Here is a 20,416-nt window from a genome sequence, read left to right as displayed (position 1 = left end):
TTACCACCACCACCATGTTTGACTGTTGGTATAATGTTCTTTTTATGAAATGCTGTGTTAGTTTTACGCTAGATGTAATGGGACGCACACCTTCCAAAAAGTTCAACTTTTGTCTTATCAGTGCACAGAATATTTTCCCAAAAGTCTTGGGGATAATTAAGATGTTTTTTGGCAAATGTGAGACGAGCCTTTGTGTTCTTTTTGGTCAGCAGTGGCTTTTGCCTTGGAACTCTCCTATGGATGCCATTTTTGCCCAGTCTCTTTCTTATTGTTGAATCATGAACACTGACCTTAACTGAGGCAAGTGAGGCCTGCAGTTCTTTAGATGTTGTTCTGGGTTCTTTTATGAGCTCCTGGATGAGTCATCATTGCGCTCTTGGAGTAATTTTGGTAGCCCGGCCACTCCTGGGACGGTTCACCACTGTTCCAAGTTGTCACCATTTGTGGATAATGGCTCTCACCATGGTTCGCTGGAGTCCCAAAGCCTTAGAAATGGCTTTGTAACCCTTTCCAGACTGATACATATCAATGACTTTGTTTCTCATCTGTTCTTGAATTTCTTTAGATGGCGGCATCATGTGTTGCTTTTTGAGATGTGCTTCACTTCGTCAAACAGGTTCTGTTTAAGTGATTTCTTGATTCAACAGGTCTGGCAGTAATCAGGCCTGGGTGTGGCAAGTGAAATTTAGCCCAGCTTTCCAAAAAAAATGTGGTTAATCATAGTTCATTCATAATTTAACAAGGAGGGGGGCAATTACTTTTTCACACAGGGCTAGGTAGGTTTGGACAACTTTTTTCCCTTAATAAATGAAATCATCATTTAAAAACTGCATTTTGTATTTACTCAGGTTATCTTTGTGTAATATTAAAATTTGTTTGATCTCAATCATTTAACTGTGACACATATCCAAAAAAAAAAAAAAAAAAAAACAGGAAGGGGGCAAATACTTTTTCACAGCATTGTATTCTTCTCCAAAGCAGCTTATAGTTATTTACCCATTTATACAGCTGGGTAATTTTACCGGAGCAATTTAAGGTAAGGACCTTGCTTAAGGGTACTGCAGCACGGGGTGGGGATCAAACCTGTGACCTTGGGGTCCAAAGACAGCAGCCGTAACCACTGCACTATTAGGGGCCCCAGGTGCAGTTCCCTAATTACTGCAAATAACTTTTCATATCTTCAAAAGAGCTCTTTTCTAAGCGTGTCCTTTATTCAACAACATTTATTGTGGACATTCTGTTGAAAAAGAGAGAGGGAGAACAAATGAAAAATATTCATTAAAACAATAAAAGTGTATAAATACCTCAACACATACATACAAATGTACACAGGCGCAGACCTGTCTGTGCGCGCGCCAACATTCGAAAGAGGCTCGCGAACAGCCACGTGTGTATAAATCCGCCAATGAGCGCCACGCTGCAGCACGTGACCCGGTCTCCGCGTCTCCCTCTCTCAGAGTGTAGGACAGAACCCCCCAGGACATGCTCACTGTTTCACAACATTAATATTTATACAATCATAAAAAGAGCATAATTAAAAGAACATCATTATGATATAATATCTTTGAAAAATAAAAAAGCAATATTAAAAACATCATCGGCTGTTAAGGTTTACTTAAATTTAATTTACTACCACCTGATGTTGTGTCCTACGCCATGAACCAACAGAGAAAGATTGTAATATTTTGTAGGATTACTTCAGTGTTAAACTACTTAATTTATACCTTTTCTTCTTTAAAGTGCAAAAACAGAAAAAAACTGAGACTTTTGTCATTTTTTAAACTTAATTATGAAGGTTTTGTCCTGTTTTATGTTTGGAAGGAGGGGGTTTTGTCCTGGGGGGCGGGGTTGTCTGGATCCTCCCCCCCCTCCCTCCAAGTTTGCTGCGCTGCGCTGCGCTGTTAAGCGGTTTAAATTTTATTTTATTTTATTTTATTTTAATTGAAAACACCAACTTATGGAGCAGTAGGGGGTATGGTGGCGCGGTGGGTCTGATGGGGTCCTGCTCTTCAGTGGGTCCGGGGTTCGAGTCCCGCTTGGAGTGCCTTGCGACGTACTGGCGTCCTGTCCTGGGTGTGTCCCCTCCCCCTCCCCCTCCGGCCTTACGCCCTGTGTTACCGGGTAGGCTCCGGTTCCCCACGACCCCGTATGGGACAAGCGGTTCTGAAAGTGTGTGTGTGTGTATGTGTGTGGAGATTTCCCACCGCATTAGAAGAATGGATTATATCCATATTAAAATACTGTACTCCCTGCTATTCAGTTTGTTACATATTCACCATGTGAAGTTATAGCAAGAGACTGGAACCTCCAGCTTCCCTCATGTTCTCAGTTCGAATCCCGCTTCTGCTGTGGCGCATTTGATGATTCATGGTACTGTACTTGTACTCACCTTGAACTGACACAGTAAGAATACACACACACACACATTTTCTGAACCGCTTGTCCCTTACGGGGTCACGGGGAACCGGAGCCTACCCGGCAACACAGGGCGTAAGGCCAGAGGGGGAAGGGGACACACCCAGGACGGGACGCCAGTCCGTCGCACGGCACCCCAAGCGGGACTTGAACCCCAGACCCACCGGAGAGCAGGACTGCGGTCCAACCCACTGCGCCACCGCACCCCGGAGCACAGTAAGAATACCCTGCTATAAATTTGTACATCATTGCAAAGTTGATTGCCATTCGCCATGTCCAAGGGAATCAGCAGAATAAAGATTAAGGTCATGCAAATTAGAATTCCTGATCACGGGATGAACATGACACCATCCAAATTAAATCAATTAATGTTCCTCCGAATTACAGCTGCACGAAACGAAACGATCCCTCCTCAGGGCATCAGTCTTGACTGGCAGCTCCCTTGAATCCCAAGGTAGCGATCCACACATGGAGAAACTTTAACAGCAAATATTTTATTGCGCAATCATTTACGGGGTAGCCTAGCAACGCAATCCAGCAAATTAAATGGCTCTATCTTGTATTCTACTCACGAGAAAAATTCATAGAGGCCTCATCGCACCGCTGACAAAGGTGATGTGTCAGATTTGTGCCAAACAGACTGAGATGGACCACTGCTGGGGTTGGACCAGAAGTGGAATGTTTATTATAGAGAAGTTTGAATTATGCAATATGTTCCGTGCTGTTATTTAGCGAACTGGAATAATTGTTATACAGGGGCGACCTCTGGTGGACATTCAAGGAACAATTTTAAATTTACTGTCCTCGCACGTTCTTGGCAGAACTCTGGTGTGTTTTGTGGAGCCTAAGAAAAATGATAAAGATGTACTAATCATGAATGTATATTCGTTTACAATTTTGTAAGGATAGGAATTTCAGTGTCATTGCATGTGTACTTTGTAGAATCTTGATTTAACTCTAAATTCATGTGTAGGTCACAGTATTTGGCACCCAGGGCGGGATGCCAGTCCATCACAAGGCAACCCGAGTGGGACTTGAACCCCGGACCCACCAGGGAGCAGGGCCTGGTCAAGCCCGCTGTGCCACTGCACCCTCCCCCCCAATCCTGATCCAAGTAATTTTTAATTTTTTTCTGATTTAAAGACTTTTTGAAGAAATTCAACAGAATCATACCTACTTCAGAGGTAATTCGTGAAAGCAGTTTAATATTTTTTGATTTGCTTTATTTCACTGGTGCATTTAAGCTGGGAAAGGACCCTTAGTGCAGATTTGTAATAGTGACTGAAGATTTCCTAACTAGCAAGTACTTACAGAAATAGTACTCATACTATAACATTACAGAGAACAGATTAAGTTGAACCCAGAGCAGGAATATACAGACATCCCTTGATTTACGAAATTAATCTCTCTGAAAGCAGTATGGATATCGAAATTTTGGATATCCCGAAAGCTTATTTCCCATTATTTTCAATGGGAAAAATAACAAAGCGTTCACAACCCACTGAAGAACCAAATGCACACACACATTATCTGAAACCACTTGTCTCACGGAGCCAGAGCGTAACCTGGCAACACAGGACATAAGGCTAGAGGGGGAGGGGACACACTCAGGATAGGACACCACTCTTTTGCAAGGCACCCCCAGCAGGACTCGAACCCTAGACCCACCCAATAGCAAGACTTGGTCAAACCCACCACACCACCACCATGAATGCAAATTTCTAAAATATCACTAGCACACTAGCAAATGACACTGTAAAACATGTATATGACTGTCAAGCCATGATTTAATACAACAATTCACACGTATTCATTCAGCAGACTCTTTTACATCAGGAGACTGATTCTAGGTAGACGGGGTTTTCCTCGGAACTCAGGAATGGGCGCCCTTTTGTGCTCCTCGATGGGTATGATGGCGGGGGTCACAAAAAACGCTACGGCTGCTATGAATTATGATAATAATGTGCACTTGGACCTCTTATTACCAACATCCAACTGACACCTTTTTGAAGACTTTTCCAAGTTCATTTATTTTTAATTAGATTTTTCTTCACTGATTTATTTCATAAAATTTATCTGTTGCAGAGCGAAACTGGTCTGCATTTCTACTTTTCACCATTTCCATAAAACTCAAACTTGGAGGGAGGATCGTGCAGCTTTTCCAACCTTTTTGCCAGTGCGTTTTTAAATCACTGCTATATCCAGAATGCACCCATCATTATGCTATTTTGAGTGAAAACGTGAAGAAACCAGATGGTGACAAACATGTTCACTGCACGTGATACTTCGGTTTCTTTCTTAGGGTCAGTTTTGTTAATGTTTAACATGAGACACGCAGTTGGTATTTGAGGTGAAACGCTCTTCCTCCCGCACGATCCTCCTTCACGCTGCAGCTCATCTCCACCGTTTAATTCTCCCGCAGCACCTCATTGTGAGAAGAAGCTCAGCGTCCTCTCACGTGTATGAGTGGGACGCAACGCACGCGCAGGAGACAGTGGAGATGTTATTTTTTGATGCCAGCCATTCAAAATGAGGCTTTAAAGTTGTTCTGTGTTATTGGTAAAATAAACTGGCATCGTGTCTTACCCTCTCACACCTCCAGTGCCTTATGGAGAAACACTGAGACCCTGTGTTCTGTGAGTTGTTCTTGAAGAGATATTTCATCAGTAAAACTTTTACGGCAAATTTTAAATCCACTTTAATGTTATCTGATGTTTTTTTACAGCACCAAACATGAGAATAAATCAAAGGATTAAGATATATGATTAAACTTTCATTAATTGTGATGTAAGGGGGGTGCGGTGGTGCTGTGGTGCTGTGGGTTTGACGGGGTCCTGCTCTCTGGTGGGTCTGGGGTTCGAGTCCCGCTTGGGGTGCCTTGTGATGGACTGGTGCCCCGTCCTGGGTGTGTCTCCTCCCCCTCAAGCCTTGCGCCCTGTGCTGCTGAGTTAGGCTCTGGCTCACTGCGACCCCACTTGGGACAAGTGGTTTCAGGCAGTGTGTGTGTGTGTGTGTGTGTGTATAATTGTGATGTAGTGGGTGGACTAAACCCACTTGGGGTCTCAATAAATAACTTCCCATGTGCTTTAAGTAGAGATTTTACTGTCGTGTGTAAGACCACTATTATAAAACATTTTTATTTAAAAATATTTCATTCACAGGGGGTGCGGTGATGCAGTGGGTTGGACCGTATCCTGCTCTCTGCTGAGTCTTGGGTTCGAGTCCCGCTTGGGGTGCCTTGTGATGGGCTGGCGTCCCATCCTGGGTGTGTCCCCTCCCCCTCCAGCCTTACGCCCTGAGTTGCCGGGTAGGCTCTGGTTCCTCGCGACCCCGTATGGGACAGGCGGTTCAGAAAGTGTGTGTGTGTTTCATTCACGCACATTTAGATAATAACAGTTTGCAATCATTTACAATAATGTGATTAATGGCGAACAGAACAATCGCATTAGCAGATGTAAAAAAAAAAGGTTGTACTCCACTTTATCATTCAAAGAAAAATGTAAATATTTTTAGAAATGTTTTAGTAAACAGTGGCTTACGCACTGACATGTGGATTTACATGACTCTCATCATCTTCTCAGTATGTAATACTGACTGTTTTGAAATTTCTCATAAAGCTCAGACAGCGTAGTCTTATGTAAGAACCCTATAGCTATTGCCACCCCAACGACTTGACCCCATGGGGTATCACCTAAAGACATGCCAACTACTGCCCCAAATCCTATTGAACCAAGGTATTTAAGCACTTGAGCCAAGCGGCTGGGCTGATTCTCTGCTTGTTTCCTTGCTGCTTCCTCCTCCTTCCTCCACAGATCCCTCCTTTTTCTCTGCAGCTCCTCGCCCTTGTGATACTCCTCCAGCTCCTCCTTCCTGGCGATCTCCCTCTCCTTCTCCGCGAGAATCCTCTCCTGCTCTTCTCGGATCTTTCGCTCGCGGGAGGGGTACATGGCACTGGTGTAACAGAGCCCTCCGTTCAGCGCCACCACAATCTCAATCTTCTCCAGGAGTTTGACGACCTGCTCCCGGTTCCCCGTGTCCTTGTTGTCGAAAACAAGGAACCCGCCGCTGCACTTTCTGATGAAATCACGGAGCTCCTCATCACCACTCTGGATGATGTTGTTGAGTGTCTTGCCCTCCATTCGGTCACCGTGTGTAAACAGCACTACTGTGTACTTCCAGACGTTTTCCCCAAACGTGTTCTCAATCAGCCGGTTAGTCTCCTGATCTTCTAGGGTGAACCGTCCCAGGGGAATGAACACCACAAAGACGTGAGGCCCGGGTTTACACATATTGACGCTCTTCAAGATCTCACGCACCACCTCTTTCTCTGTGCGATTAGTCTCAAAAAGGCCCGGTGTATCAATCACAACGACAGGTCGTTCGTTAATCCGCCCCCTTTCCTTCTCACAGGACCAGGTGACCCTGGATAGTCTCATGTCAGACTTGAATGCCTCCCTCCCAAGGATGGTGTTTGCAGAGGAGCTTTTGCCGGCGCCAGTTTTCCCCAAAAGCATGATCCTCCATTCCTCCTCGACTTCCTGTGGATCTGGGGAACAGCAGTGTCCGCTGTAATGCAAATGTCACCGAATGCAACACTTTTTGTGAATGCTATCTTTTATTATTTCTATTACCTGATGTCATCCATCCATCCTTCCATCCATCCATCAGTATTGCTTTTCCGATTTAGGGTCGCAATGTCCCGGAGCCGATCCTTGAAGCATCACGAGTAAAGCAGGGTACACCCTGCATGGTATGCTAGTCCATCACACAGACACTCATTCACTCACACAGTCACACAATAACGGCAATTTAAAGAGCCTAGTTTACTTGAAACATTTCTTTGGATTGTAGGACAAAACTAGTGCACCCAGAAGACACAAACACTGAGAGAACATGCAAACTCTCATAGACTGAGTCACATTCAAACCCATGTCCCAACCCACAGCCCAGGAAAGACGAGGTACTACCACACTGTACCTGTTACAAGTACAGATTTCAGTATCCAAACTTAAACTCAACATTGACCATCATCTATAAAGTTTAGAAAGACATACAATTAGACTCTTTGTACATAACGAACACGTTGGTGTGAAAATTTCCAGACGTTTGAGGTCTGCATGTAGGCAGCGCAGCCATGTCTTAGGACAAGTGATTGCGGACAATAAATGAACAAATGAATGAGCTCTAATTTTTTGTTTTTTTGGCCTAAGAGGGCAATGTCTTTTCCAGAGAAAGTAGTATTTGTGTTATTTCAAATGTGTTAAGTATACCATATGCACTGTCATTCTCCAGTTACTATAAAAGGGGACACAACATGCAGGCAATGAGTAGCGCTGCTGCCTCAACACTGCTTGGGTGGTGCAAGAGAATGTGGGTTTGATCTCCACTCAGTCTGTGCGGTTTGCATGTGCTCTCCGTGTCTGCTGGGTTTCCTCCGAGTGCTCTGGTTTCCTCCCGCAGTTCAGGTGAATTGGTAATGTTAGATTGCCTGTAGTGTGTGAAATGAGGAGTGCATGTGTGGCTACCCTGCAATGGACTGTTGTTCCATCCAGGGTGTTGTTCCCAATGCTTCCAGGACAAGCTCCACTTAACCGCGACCCTGGTCAGGACAAGTGGATTTTTTTTGGAACTGGATGGATGGGCGGGATGTGAAATGTGAAAGTCTTCTTAGATTATACTCACAAGTGAGAACCTCAGACTTTCTTTCCAGATTTTTTTCCATATTTGAAAGCTGTTTCTCCTGAAACAAGAAGTCATAGAAATGTCCCGCTGTTACAACATAACCATTTTCTACTGCTGGTTGAGGAAATATGGATTTTAAAACAAGTTTGCTGTGAGTAGCCTGTGTGTATTACTCTAATCCATATTGGTTGAGGTGGAAATACCTGGACAGAGTAGAACTACAACAAGACCAACCTATCAGAAGTTAGTCTGATATGTTCTGTTACAGAGACAGCTGGTAGCAGCGTAGTTAGTGCTGCTTCCTTTAGACCCAAAGGTTACAGGTTCAAATGTTCCCTCAAGCTGTATTACATTTATTCATTTAGCAGATGCTTTTCTCCAAAGCATAAGAGGATGCAGTGGCACAGTGGGTTTGGCTGGGTCCTGCTCTCTGGTGAGTGTGGGGCTCGAGTCCTACTTGGGGTGGCTTGTGATGGACTGGCGTCCTCTCCTGAGTGTGTTCCCTCCAGCCTTACACCCTGTGTTGCTGGGTTAGACACCAGACCACTGTGACACCTCTTGGGATGTGTGGCTTCAGATAGTGTGTGTGTGTGTTTTCTCCAAAGTGACGTACATCTCAGAGAAAATATAATTTGTGCATTACGTTAGGAGAAAGAGGCAGAGATGCGATTCTTAAGTAAACCTAGTTTGTTACTTTCCATTTGGTTCATCACATGAGTAGGTGCATAAAACTCAGCCTAGAGGATTCCTGATCACCTTCTGAAATTTTTTTTTTAAAGATACACAAACATTTACATACAGTACAGGACTAACGGCTATCTAAAGGCTTATCCAAATATGATTATAAAGTTACGGTGCATGAACATTTACACCATACGTGAGCTGGAGAGATCATGGGCGAAGCGAGTCCGGAAAAGGTGAGTTTTCAGGCCCTTCTTGAATTTAGAGTTTCAGCAGTTCTGAGTGAGAGGGGGAGGTCATTCCGCCACGACGGAGCCAGAACCGAGAACCTCCGCGCTTTACCTTTTGTGCGCGGGGCCATCAAGCGGGCAGATGTGGAAGAGTGTAAGGGTCTGGCTGGTGTGAAGTGGTTGATCAAGTCTTGTAAATAGCTGGGAGCAGTTCTATTGATACATTTGTAGGCAATAACTAGGGTCTTAGTACCCTTGTACCCTTGAGCAAGGTACTCATCCTGAATTGCGCCTGTAAAATTACAGTATAAATGAGTAAATAGGTGTAGGTAGATTAACACTGTAAGTGACATCAGAGAAAAGCATCTGCTAAATGTCATAGCGATAAACAGATCTTACAGGTTTCTACTACATACTCCAACCCAGTTATGAAAGGAATGCTTACGTCACCTCAGGTTATCAGACTATGAATAAAAACATTTATAACACATCACTGGTAATTAATGACAATGCCTAGGAAGAAAACCACAGCGCTTGGCTGAAAATTAATTGCAGCTTCTTGGTGAGGTAAGAAGGAAGAAACTTAACTCAGAAGCCAATAGTCCGAACTGAATCTTTGTTAGACGTAAAATACAACTGCAATGGACTATTAAACTATTAAAAGTTCAAAGGAGAAGTTTATACTCTTTAAACCTGTCTTCTATATTATCATCAAAATATACTGAAAGCATTTTAAGGACAGTTCCCAGAATAAAACCATTCATTTGTAAAAAGTAGGCAGATAATTAACTACAAATAATTTTCGACTTACAACATACTTGACTTATGAAGACCTGAACTTACAAAGGCTGTACCTTTTCATGTATCCTTATATCCTTTTATATTATCCTTGTGGTTTATGTATCCTTAACCGTATTATATTATTTTTGAATCCTGATGTTTGGTCATAACATCGAACGATGACAGCTCTGTCTGCTGCTACATAGTGCATCTATCAGCATTTGCATTTTATTTACAAAAATGCTGTTTTATTTACAGCTCATTTCATTTCTCTTCAGGATACTTTATAGCTAAAATGGCTAACAAGCAAAAATGTGTTATAGTGGTGCGGAAAATAAAAAAGCAGAAGATGTATAAATGAAAGTGAAAATAATAGTGCTGCATGAAAATATAAAAATGACTGCATTTATACTCTATATATCATCAGTTATATAAATAATAACATATAAAATAACATAATTACGCACATTCGTGTTAAATAATACTTATTGAAAAATTAGAACTTGCGGACTTGCAACGTTGTCGGAACGGAACCCCCATGTCAGCTGAGGGCCACCTGTACACTTTCACTCAAATTTAAACTCTGCATATTTTCTCCTGTGTTAAATTTTACGCCGCAATCAAGACTGATGTACGAACGCTGCAAACGACAGATACTAACAGTAATTTGTATTTTGTGTGCCACACAGATGACATTTAAGTATCTTTGAACTTCCCAAGAAATCTCCAAAACGATCTCATAAAAATACCGGGTACTTACTGTATTTTGTAAAAGGAGACGCTTCCGTACTCTGTCCAATTCTTTTCTCGAAGGGTCATCCTTAAAATGTGCTCAGAAGGCAGTTTGGCTGGGTGTTACCGTTTGGAATTCATACAAGTTAATGACTCGGTCCAAACCTGTGACATATAGTCTTCATAGAACCGGTTTACCTTGAAAGGCATCAGTCCTCATGTTTCTGTTTTCCAGAGTAGCAAACACCACTGTACCCTATCAGCTTTTAAGCACATCCTGAAATGCTCTATCGACATTCTTTTGGACTTTTCCGGGAAAAGATCTCTCAGATATTGCCCCATTCAAACCGGACCATAACTCGTGACTCTTCCGTAACGCTGCAAAGTAAGGTTTTCTCTCGTCTTCGATTTTGATACGTTCCTCCCGAGGAAAGGTACCGACAGCGGGTACCCAGCATCCCAGGCATCAGACCAGGCACGCAGATGTTGTAGAGTATTCTTAGAAAGGCCATTAAAGAGCCGTAGGAAGAATGTGGTTCGCTAAGGTTCCTAGCAGTACACGCGGTACACCGAAAAAACTAAGAAACGCACCTATTCGTATTCTTCGAAATTTCCAAACAGAGAAAAATCATAAATCTGCTCACAGGTTCTTAAAAAAAAAAGATGAAGTCAGCCCTTAAACAGATTCATAGCTCATCGGTGTGTGCTAGACACGGTCTCTTACAATTCAAAATAATACATCGTTTACACTGGTCTAAACAAAAACTGAACAGGATATTTCCAGATATAGACCCTTCATGTGACCGTTGTGGGCTTCATTGGCCCATATGTTTTGGAGCTGCCCTAAATTGTCAGCATACTGGAAAGGTGTTTTTCTGACGCTGTCAAGAATATTGCAAAGGCCTATTGATCTAGACCCGATGGCGGCGATTCTAGGTATAGTAGAATCCGAGATAGTAAAAAACAGTGCTGAACACGGTATGGTCTCATTTGTCAATTTACTAGCACGGAGATTAATATTATTAAATTGGAAACATAAATCTGCCCCTACACATATAAATTTAATGAGAGAGGTTATGAAGTATTTGGAGCTAGAGAAAATTAGGTTCTCCTAGAAAAAGAAAGAAGAAAAATCTTTATAGAATTTGGCAACCCTTCATAGATTATTTCAAGGAGATTAATTCTACAGGTGACAACTAAACAATACAACCCCTTAATATACAGTGATCAAAGTAAGAAGTGGATTTAATGAATATATGAGGTATTTAATAGCCTAATGCCCCCCGCCATTCATTACTATTTTTATTATTATGATTATTTTTTATTTATTTCCTTTTTTTGTTTTTTTTTCTTTTTCTTCCCTGGACATTTTTTAACCTGTAAAGGTGACTAATGTCAGGAAAGTTTATGGATTTTGCAATGTAAATTGCTTTCTCATAGATTGTCAATTATGCAGGCTATTCTGATAAATTTAGCCGTTTCTGTTGAATAAAGAACAGGTTCAGGGAGGAGGGATGCTGACACTACTATATACAAGGAGAGGGTTTTTTTTTTTTTGTGAGATTATTTTGTACATGGTTGTGGATGTGTTGGTTTATGTGTTGTGATGTTTTGATAAATTTGATAAAAAATTAATGAATAAAGTTTTAAAAAAAAATAAATAAGATGAAGTTCAAGTATTCACTAAACCTGAGGACTGTAAATGATGAAACTAAAAATATTTCAGAATGCAAACATTGCAAAAAAAAACACTGGTTGTAGAGATACATGTGTGAATCAATTTGCACTTTTGAAAAAGGAATTAAATGGCAAATCGGGGACAAAATATAGCCTGAACAAATGGGTCAAAACCATTAACTGAATAATAACAATTCATATTTCAAGTAACTTAATTCACGCACACACTTTCGGAACCGCTTGTCCCATACGGGGTCGCGGGGAACCGGAGCCTACCCGGTAACACAGGGCATAAGGCCGGAGGGGGAGGGGACACACCCAGGATGGGACGCCAGTCTGTCGCAAAGCACCCCAATCGGGATTCGAACCCCAGACCCACCGAAGAGCAGGACCCGGTCCAACCCACTGTGCCACCGCGCCCCCTCTAACTTAATTCAATTTAGTATTTTTGTAACATGTGGACATATGGGCACGGACGTGTATTACCGTAACGTCCGCATGCGGACTTAAAGTATGGCGACCCCACGTGCGGAGTGTGTTTACTGTGTATTTACAAAATGCACTGTGCAATTTGGGAAGTGCGGTGCAGAGGTGATACGACAGAACAGAGAGACGCGCGGTGCGTTCTCACGAGGGCAACAAGGGAAACAAATCTGCGGGTGGGACTCGAACACGGAGGTGTGACGGAACACCTGGCTCGAACAGTGAAGCTGGACGGGAGTACAGGAGGCTGGCGCAGACAGGACAGGCGCTCGAGGACTGGAACATAAACAACTATGGAACAGGACCTGGGAAAGTGAGCAACTAAGGTTTACAAGGAAACTGAGAAAAACGCAGTAGAAAGCTGATCAAGAATCCGCAGTCTTGTCTCGGTTGTTTGTTCCTTTTATACTTGTTTGATTACCATATGGGGGGGGCGGTGGCGTAGTGGGTTGGACCGGGTCCTGCTCTCCGGTGGGTCTGGGTTCAAGTCCTGCTTAGGTCACCTTGCGATGGACTGGCGTCCCGTCCTGGGTGTGTCCCCTCCCCCTCCGGCCCCTCGCCCTGTGGTGCCGGGTTAGGCTCCGGCTCCCCGCGACCCCGTTTGGGACAAGCGGTTCAGACAATGTGTGTGTGTGATTACCATATTGTGAACAGGTGCATAACTCTGGATTATTGGAACAGAGTGGGGCCTCCAATAGCGACTAGGGGTGTCATGACAACGTTATATTTATTCTGTTTCCTTTTTCCATCCGTGATTCCTATTCGGAAGCCTCCCACCGACTGCTCAATGAACATGTTTATTCCACACCCACAGGTCTGTTATTCCTCATTAGACCCCTTCTGTTTTGGAATTAATTCATAGCAGTGCAGTCAAATGACCTGTAGTTCTTAACACACATTCAGATTTGCTCATTCATTCAATCGGCTGACGCTTTTCTCCAAAGCGACGTACATCTTGCACAAAAACACAATGCGTGCATTACATCAACCGAAAGCGACTTAGATGCACAAACGTGATTCCGAAGTACGGTTAACTCGTTACTTTCCACCATATGAGCCGATGTCCGTCGCACGAGCAGCTGCATAAAGGTTTATCCATTAATCGACAATTTCTAATCACAAAACTGACATCAAACATTTACATCACACGAGCAGCTACACACACAGGATGCCTTCGGTTTTTCAAGGGCGAACATTTAAAGGCTCCCAGTGTCTTTCCGCTTCTTTTACTTCTATCCATCTTTACATACCTCTCTCCACTATACCCCACCTCTGAAGGGTACGTTCCCCCCACATTCACACGCTTTCGTGACTCACTGCTTGTCCGCCAGCCGCTGTAGCAGGGCAATGACGGTGTCCTGCTTGGAGGACAACAGCTCCAAGGCAGTGGCTATTCTGCACAGAGCATCTGCCATCTTGCCCTCCCTCCTCTCGCGGCGCCTCTCACGAGACTCGTGCCGGACAAGGCGCATCTCCTGCAGCCGAGCCCGATCCTCCTGGCCGGCAAGGAAGTCGCAAAGCATCGTGCTACAATCTTCCGCCTGCCTCTGCTGCTGCAACAAGAAGGATGCGGCCACATCTGCCGGACCCTGCCGCGGCTTCCGTCGTGCGCGCAGCCTGTCGTGTCGATCGGGGGGGCTTCCTCGGGAAGGTGAGGGGGCCTGGGGGTCAGCGTAGCCAGGGGCTGTGGAGGACGGGTGTGGAGCGGTGGACTGCGGCGGGGAAGCAGGCGTTACGGTGGCGACCTGGGAACAGGCGGGGATGAGACTGCTTGACTGGAGGCTGGTTTTGATGGTAGCAGTCAGACTGGTGGATGGAGTCTCCTGAGCACCATTGGAGATGTTTACCATGGATGCTGATGGAGTGCCGCTGCTCTTGGCACCAACGGTGTCTCCCAGCATGGCATCCATCAACTATTTAGAGACCAGGAAGAAGAAATAATATGAGGAACATGCAAGAAAACAGCTGAATCATAAACATACCACAATTCAACTGTATCATGAAAGACAAGCAGTGCAAGTATTTAACCCCAGGCAGGGTAATAAGGTATATAATACATTTTATCATTATAGCTTAAAGACCCTGAAATGTGGGAGGTTTTATGTATTTTACAAGTTTTACACGCTGGATGCGTTTACACACTTTATTCATGTTTACAATGGCTACCATACCTCGCACACGATTTGCAAACAATAACACTAAAATCTGACTTAATGGATTTCCGGTTCATATGATATTTGTAAGCAGAACTTATTGCGCTGAACTTTTGCACATTGATCTACTGGTTAATTTTTTTATGCATTGCCTCTTTGTGTACTGGAGTGAATTTTCTATTGTAAAATAAAATCAAATTCGACAAAGCAAATAACGTCACGAGCATAAGGGTAAAAGCATAGCGTACACCACAATGCAACCTAGTGTCCTTCTCATCATCATCATCCATAAAGCTGCAGGATAACCAGCAAGGATCTTCTGCGATTACTAGTATCGCTTTTATTATTGTTCCAGTGTTTGTACTGCTTTTATTATGTAATGGTGGTGTTGTTTTGTTTCATTCTATCCAAAGCAATTTATGGTCTTCATCACTTTCACGTAACCGGCTATTTTTTACTGGAGCAACTCCAGTCTTTGGGTAACTAGTCCAAATCCTTGACTACAGTTCTAATTGCTGGCCTAAAGTGAAGTCAAGCCACCACAGGTACTCTTAACATACTTCGAAGTACTCCCAAGAGGTCTTGGCCTTGCCCGTCCCACAGCTCCGATCCTTGACCCTCTTGTAGGTGACGATGAGGTTGTTCCACTTGCGGCGGATCCTCTCAACGGGCAATACGTAGCCGTGGTCTTCCAGCTCCCGCTGCACACCCTGGAAAAGCTGGGCTCGTTCCCGCGGACCATACAGCCCCCAGCGCCGTCCCACTGCCCCAATGAGGCACACGACAGCCTGGGAAGTGAACTCTGGGTTGGGCGGCTGCTCGGAGCTGCCTGCAGAAGGAACTGTCACCACTGTGGGCCATGGACAGAGAAAGAGGAGACTCGCTGTAACTTTTAGCATCGATGTAACTCACAGCTGAAATTCAATACATTTTCTACTAATAGCTCCCAGCTATTAGGTTTTCCAGATATACTAACGTTTCCCAGCGTATTTATTATTAGTTGTATTTTCTTCACATTGTAAAATTTGTCTGTTGTCAAGAACAAGAAAACAAACAAACCAACAAATATATTTTTTTTAAAAATTGCTTGCATTTCCACTTGTCATCATTAGACGGTAGTAAAACTCTCATACGGCTCTGCGGGGGGCAGCTTCAGGAACCGATTTCAATCAGTGTATTTTGTAAATATACATTTTATCCGACACTTTTTCAGAAAGTACCCAGTGAATAAAGGTGTGTTTCTCCTATTTTGCTTCTTTGACTGCAATCAAACAAACAAAGTAACAGTCTTTTCCTTGTGGCCAATTTTGTTAAAGCTTCGTGAGACATGTTGTCGGCATTTAAGGTGAAAATGCAACTCATTTTCTCCATGAAATGACACTACAGCTCTATCAGTCTAATTTCTATACCCCCACTGTGGCACCCGGGGGGAGGAACACGCCACTTCCTTCTGTGTACGAAACACACTGAATTGGAAGTTGTCAAGATTAATCTTTTTAAATTATTTCCAGTCATTTTAAAGCAGACTTTATTGCTGCTTCATGTTAAAACGGCATCTGGTCCACATGGCATCCCGTCTTCCGGTACAGTGGAACACGTAGACCCTGCGTTGAACGAACTGTTGATGGAAAAAGAACAAAGTTTTATACGGAATTTTCCAGCTCATTTTTACCTTTATCTGATGTTTTTAACAGAACCTATGAAGAAACTGAGGGATTAAGCTTTATTATTAAGCTTGGATTGTAGCGTAGTGGGTATAATTTCCAACAATTCCAAGTTACAAACAGACTTTGCTTCCCAACTGCATTTGTAAGTTGAGGTGCACATCTATGGATATTTGTCCTTGTCCTGCACCGCTACTAGCCTCTAATACGAGAAGTATATTTACTGGCATTTTATACCATACCAATGGATTCACTAAGCTTAAAACCCCACAGTTGTAGACCGTTCTTTTCAAAATTCACAAGATCATAATTTGGAGGGGTTAAAAAAAAAAACGATGACCTGGAGCGATCTTGAACATGGCTTTACCATCCAAGGACAGGACCCTCTCGCTGCTCACAGGATCTGTGGAAGACGAGAGTACGGCACGCGTTACGTTTCTGCAGCGGTAGGGTGCCTATTGGCTCCAAAAGACAAGGATGCAAGCGGGATGAAATCTTAAAAGTCCCCTTAGATGGAAAAGCTTTAACTATTCGGTTAATCGATAGACCCTTTCTGTTATCTGACTGATTGCTCTTGTCAAATCAGAAAGCTGCATGCCATCTATTTGGAGAAAAAACAGCTCATGTGTAGTTCCCATTAACAGCAAATTACTCAAAAGATTTTCCAACTTCAGCATGACCTTAATGACTAACTGAACTGTTAAATATTGTCAGTGTAGTTTTAAATGCCATCTTGCATTAAGCAAGTCTGTGGACACCTCACATCCTGATGACTACATATACCGGTATTTATTTTAAGGAAACAACCTCTTTATATGTGACATGCAGTCTGGCAAAGAATGTGTTCTTAAAAAAGACAACCAGACATAAAGGAGCATTTGACTTGCAGCAGGCACTGTGATTTACATTTAAACAAGTACAATGGTGGCATGGTGGCAGGGTGTCTCACAGTGCCTGGGTGGTGCAAATAGACGTGGGTTCGATCCCTGAGTCAGTGTGTGTGGAGTCAGCGTGTTCTCCCTGTGTTTGCATGGGTTTGTTTAAGGTGCTCTGGTTTCCTCCCACACTCCAAAGACATGCTGTTCAGGTGGACTGGTAACTCTAAAATGGCCCATAGTGTGGGTGATAAACAGAGAGTGTGTTCCACTGATGTATGGATGAGTGACCCAGTGTAAGTAGTGTATCTAGCAGTGTAAGTCACCTTGGTAAAGGTGTGTGGGCTGATGACACTAGAGTTCAGTGGAAATCGCTTTGGAAAAAAGTGTCTGCTACATCATTTATGAGTAAACATTTATTAAACACCATTACAAACGCATTTTCCAAGCACCTAAAACACGTAACAGAAATAAAACAGCGGACAAGTTATGCTTATTTCCCTGATTCCTGGATGACTGAGCTACATATGACAGTCCCAGACAAAGTGAGCTCAACGCGTGACTCACACAGCAGGGCAGAGGGGGAGGAGCCAGCCGTCTGCACCGTCTGCAGCGCGTGGTCGCTGTCTGCCGCGTCTCCTCCGAACGCTGCGCAGCCGCCGCCCGCAGACGCGAAGCTGTCTCCGCTGCTGCGCAGCTGTGATGTTTCATGCCCAGTGGGGGTCACATCGTTTCTCCGGCTGCAGTTCATCATTTCTGTTAGTTCGTGCAGAGTGTATGACTCTTTTTGTTAGAATAAAGTTAAGTTGTACTTAGCAGTTTGTATGTCAGAGACTGCTAGTCCTCGCTTAGCCGTATATTGCTAATGCGAGTTCATTTTCTTAGCGCTTCGTTCCTGTGAATTCAAGGATTTTAAATCCTTCGTCACACTTCCAACACCTAAGAAGTCTTTGTTTTCAAAACAGCAGTTTTATGCAGTTATTTCAGTTTGCAACGAATCCACAGCGCCACCGTCACTTTCCTCACTGAAGCTGCTCGTTTATTTTCTGCTCAGTGTGTCTGCGCAACGCGGCTGCGCATTTGTTTGTTGGGATTCGCTGCGCGTGTCCCCGATGACGTAATACGCATGAACGTAAGGCAGTTGTTGCAAAAGCAGTGTTTGCGCTTCCATGCAGAAAATGTGTAGCTAGTCGCTTTTTTGTTGTTGATATTATCTGTTATAAGCACATGCATTTTACGGGCGCATTTCATCTGATTGAGGTTATATGCCGGTGACTTGAATTTGTGTACAAGACAGTAAACACTAAAAAGAGACACTTTGAACACAAAATGGAATCTGCAAAAGATTATTTGGTCCAAAATTTTAATATGTTCTGGAAAAATATCAATCCATTTGGTGTAAACACCTGTACAATCATAATCAGAATTGCTTCATTAGCCAAGAACAGTAAATGCTCCAGGAGTTTGCCTTGGCAAGTCCACATACATTCACTATATAAAAGCAGACAGGATGTGACAAAAAGTGGCAGTACTGTTGGCGCAGCCATCTCTGCGTTTGAGAAGTGGTAAATAGATTATACTTAACGGAGGTAACAAAGTACACGCTCACACCATCGGTTTGCTTAAACCGGAAGGGGAGAACATTTATTTACATACGTGCTTCATCAGAACACATCACGCACAACAAAGGTCATGTGATCGATACTTCACCAACATGAGAGCACACTGAATAGAATCTCCAACACCCCCACTTGCTCTCATTCTCTACAGGTCCATTTACAATACAACACACAGTTACATCCCTGTATCAGCAACATTTATGCCCCAAACATAAAGCTTTCAAACTTTTCTGTCTTATACTTCGTCATTGGTTTAGTCATCACATCAGCAACCATTTCTGTTGTTGGACAGTACTCAATTGTTATTTTACCATCACTAATTGCTGATCGAATGAAGTGGTACCTAACGTCAACGTGTTTACATCTTTGTCGACAAACAGGGTTTTTGGAAAGAGCAATTGCACCTTGGTTATCCTCAGAGATTTTTACCGGTGCATAATGACATCCATTTTCCAGTCCATTCATCAATTGTACAAGGTACAGACTTTCTTGTGTGGTCGCAGCCAGTGCCATATATTCCGCTTCGCATGTTGACAAAGCAACTGTAGGCTGCTTCTTTGACTTCCAGGAAATGAGGGGACCATTTTTGGTTAGACTGAAACAGTATCCAGTCGTACTTCGTCTGTCATTTGGATCTGATGCCCAGTCAGCATCGCTGTATGCCGTAAGTTTCAGCTTCTCGTTACTCTTCACACCGAGAGCGGAGTTGTTCTTCTTCACATCGTAGCCTGCTGCCGCCAGAGCCTTTTTCGGAGCGGCCAGAGACACGCCGCTTCGCTCCTTGGAGGCCGAGACGGCTTTCACGATCAGGTCCCCGACGCTGGGACCCGCCTTCTTAGGCTTGGACGCAGCCTTCTTCTTGGAAGCTTTAGCCGGAGCGGCGGCTGCCGGAGCTGGAGCGACTTCTGCCATTTGCTTCAAGACACGAACTGATGTGATATTTGCTTCGGGTAGAGCCATCAATGTAAAAGTTCCATTTTCTTTTAGAGAATCCATCTCTTCTTCCATGGCTTTAATCCAGATCTGTGATTTGGTTGAACTCATGGCTTCCTTGAAGGTTTGTGGTACATTACACATTCTGTAACAGTAGTCAATATTAGTAAGTATCTGATCATCATCTTCAATATCAGTTACGTAGTCAGATAAGTATTGGGGAGCTTTCCTGTTCCTTTTGGGGTTGCATCTATTCTGAATATTTTCAGTCTGATCATCATTTTGAAGATCTGTTTTGTCTCCACTATCTTGAGACTTCCCTGAACTCTGTTCAGTGATGTTTGTTGTTACCTTAGATGGCAAATAACTTCCCCCATAAACATCCTCATCTGGTATTTGTGGGTCAGTTTGAGTTTGCTGCTCGACAGCACATTTCTTGAAGAATTTGACAAGCCTGTGTTTAAGGACTCTTCCAGTGTCTGTGTAATACAC

The 20,416-nt window shown here is 43.5% G+C and overlaps 1 protein-coding gene across 4 annotated transcripts; it reads right to left on the bottom strand.

The window, feature by feature from the left end:
• Nucleotides 1-5,749: 5,749 nt before the first annotated feature.
• LOC108928850 (GTPase IMAP family member 7-like) lies at nucleotides 5,750-18,425 on the bottom strand. Of its 4 annotated transcripts, XM_029250498.1 has the most exons (6): nucleotides 17,940-18,425; nucleotides 15,394-16,900; nucleotides 14,528-14,593; nucleotides 13,998-14,425; nucleotides 8,098-8,155; nucleotides 6,781-6,981 (listed from the first exon to the last, which is right to left on the bottom strand). In XM_029250498.1, exons 2-6 carry the CDS (start codon nucleotides 15,730-15,732, stop codon nucleotides 6,853-6,855), a joined length of 1,020 nt encoding a protein of 339 aa, XP_029106331.1. In that variant the 5' UTR covers nucleotides 15,733-16,900; nucleotides 17,940-18,425; the 3' UTR covers nucleotides 6,781-6,852. The 4 variants fall into 4 exon arrangements, with proteins under 4 accessions (XP_018598537.2, XP_029106330.1, XP_029106331.1 ...); XM_029250497.1 differs by having other exon boundaries at nucleotides 6,771-6,961; nucleotides 13,998-14,593; XM_029250496.1 differs by having other exon boundaries at nucleotides 13,998-14,593.
• Between the last annotated feature and the right edge of the window lie 1,991 nt (nucleotides 18,426-20,416).

This window comes from Scleropages formosus, chromosome 3, assembly GCF_900964775.1.
Source record: "Scleropages formosus chromosome 3, fSclFor1.1, whole genome shotgun sequence".
Taxonomy (NCBI): Eukaryota; Metazoa; Chordata; class Actinopteri; order Osteoglossiformes; family Osteoglossidae; genus Scleropages; species Scleropages formosus.
Note: the sequence above shows the minus strand (reverse complement) of the source record. Positions and strands in the feature narration are given on the sequence as shown.

What these genes read in the sequence shown, in the direction of transcription:
- LOC108928850 (XM_029250496.1), bottom strand. Translation starts at nt 15,732, where the DNA reads ATGCTAAAAGTTACAGCGAGTCTCCTCTTTCTCTGTCCATGGCCCACA. An exon ending in CAGCGGCTGGCGGACAAGCA is followed by an intron (nt 8,156 to 13,997) that starts GTGAGTCACGAA and finishes TTCTTGTTTCAG; the next exon opens with GAGAAACAGCTTTCAAATAT. An exon ending in AAAGTCTGAGGTTCTCACTT is followed by an intron (nt 6,982 to 8,097) that starts GTGAGTATAATC and finishes TTTGCATTACAG; the next exon opens with CGGACACTGCTGTTCCCCAG.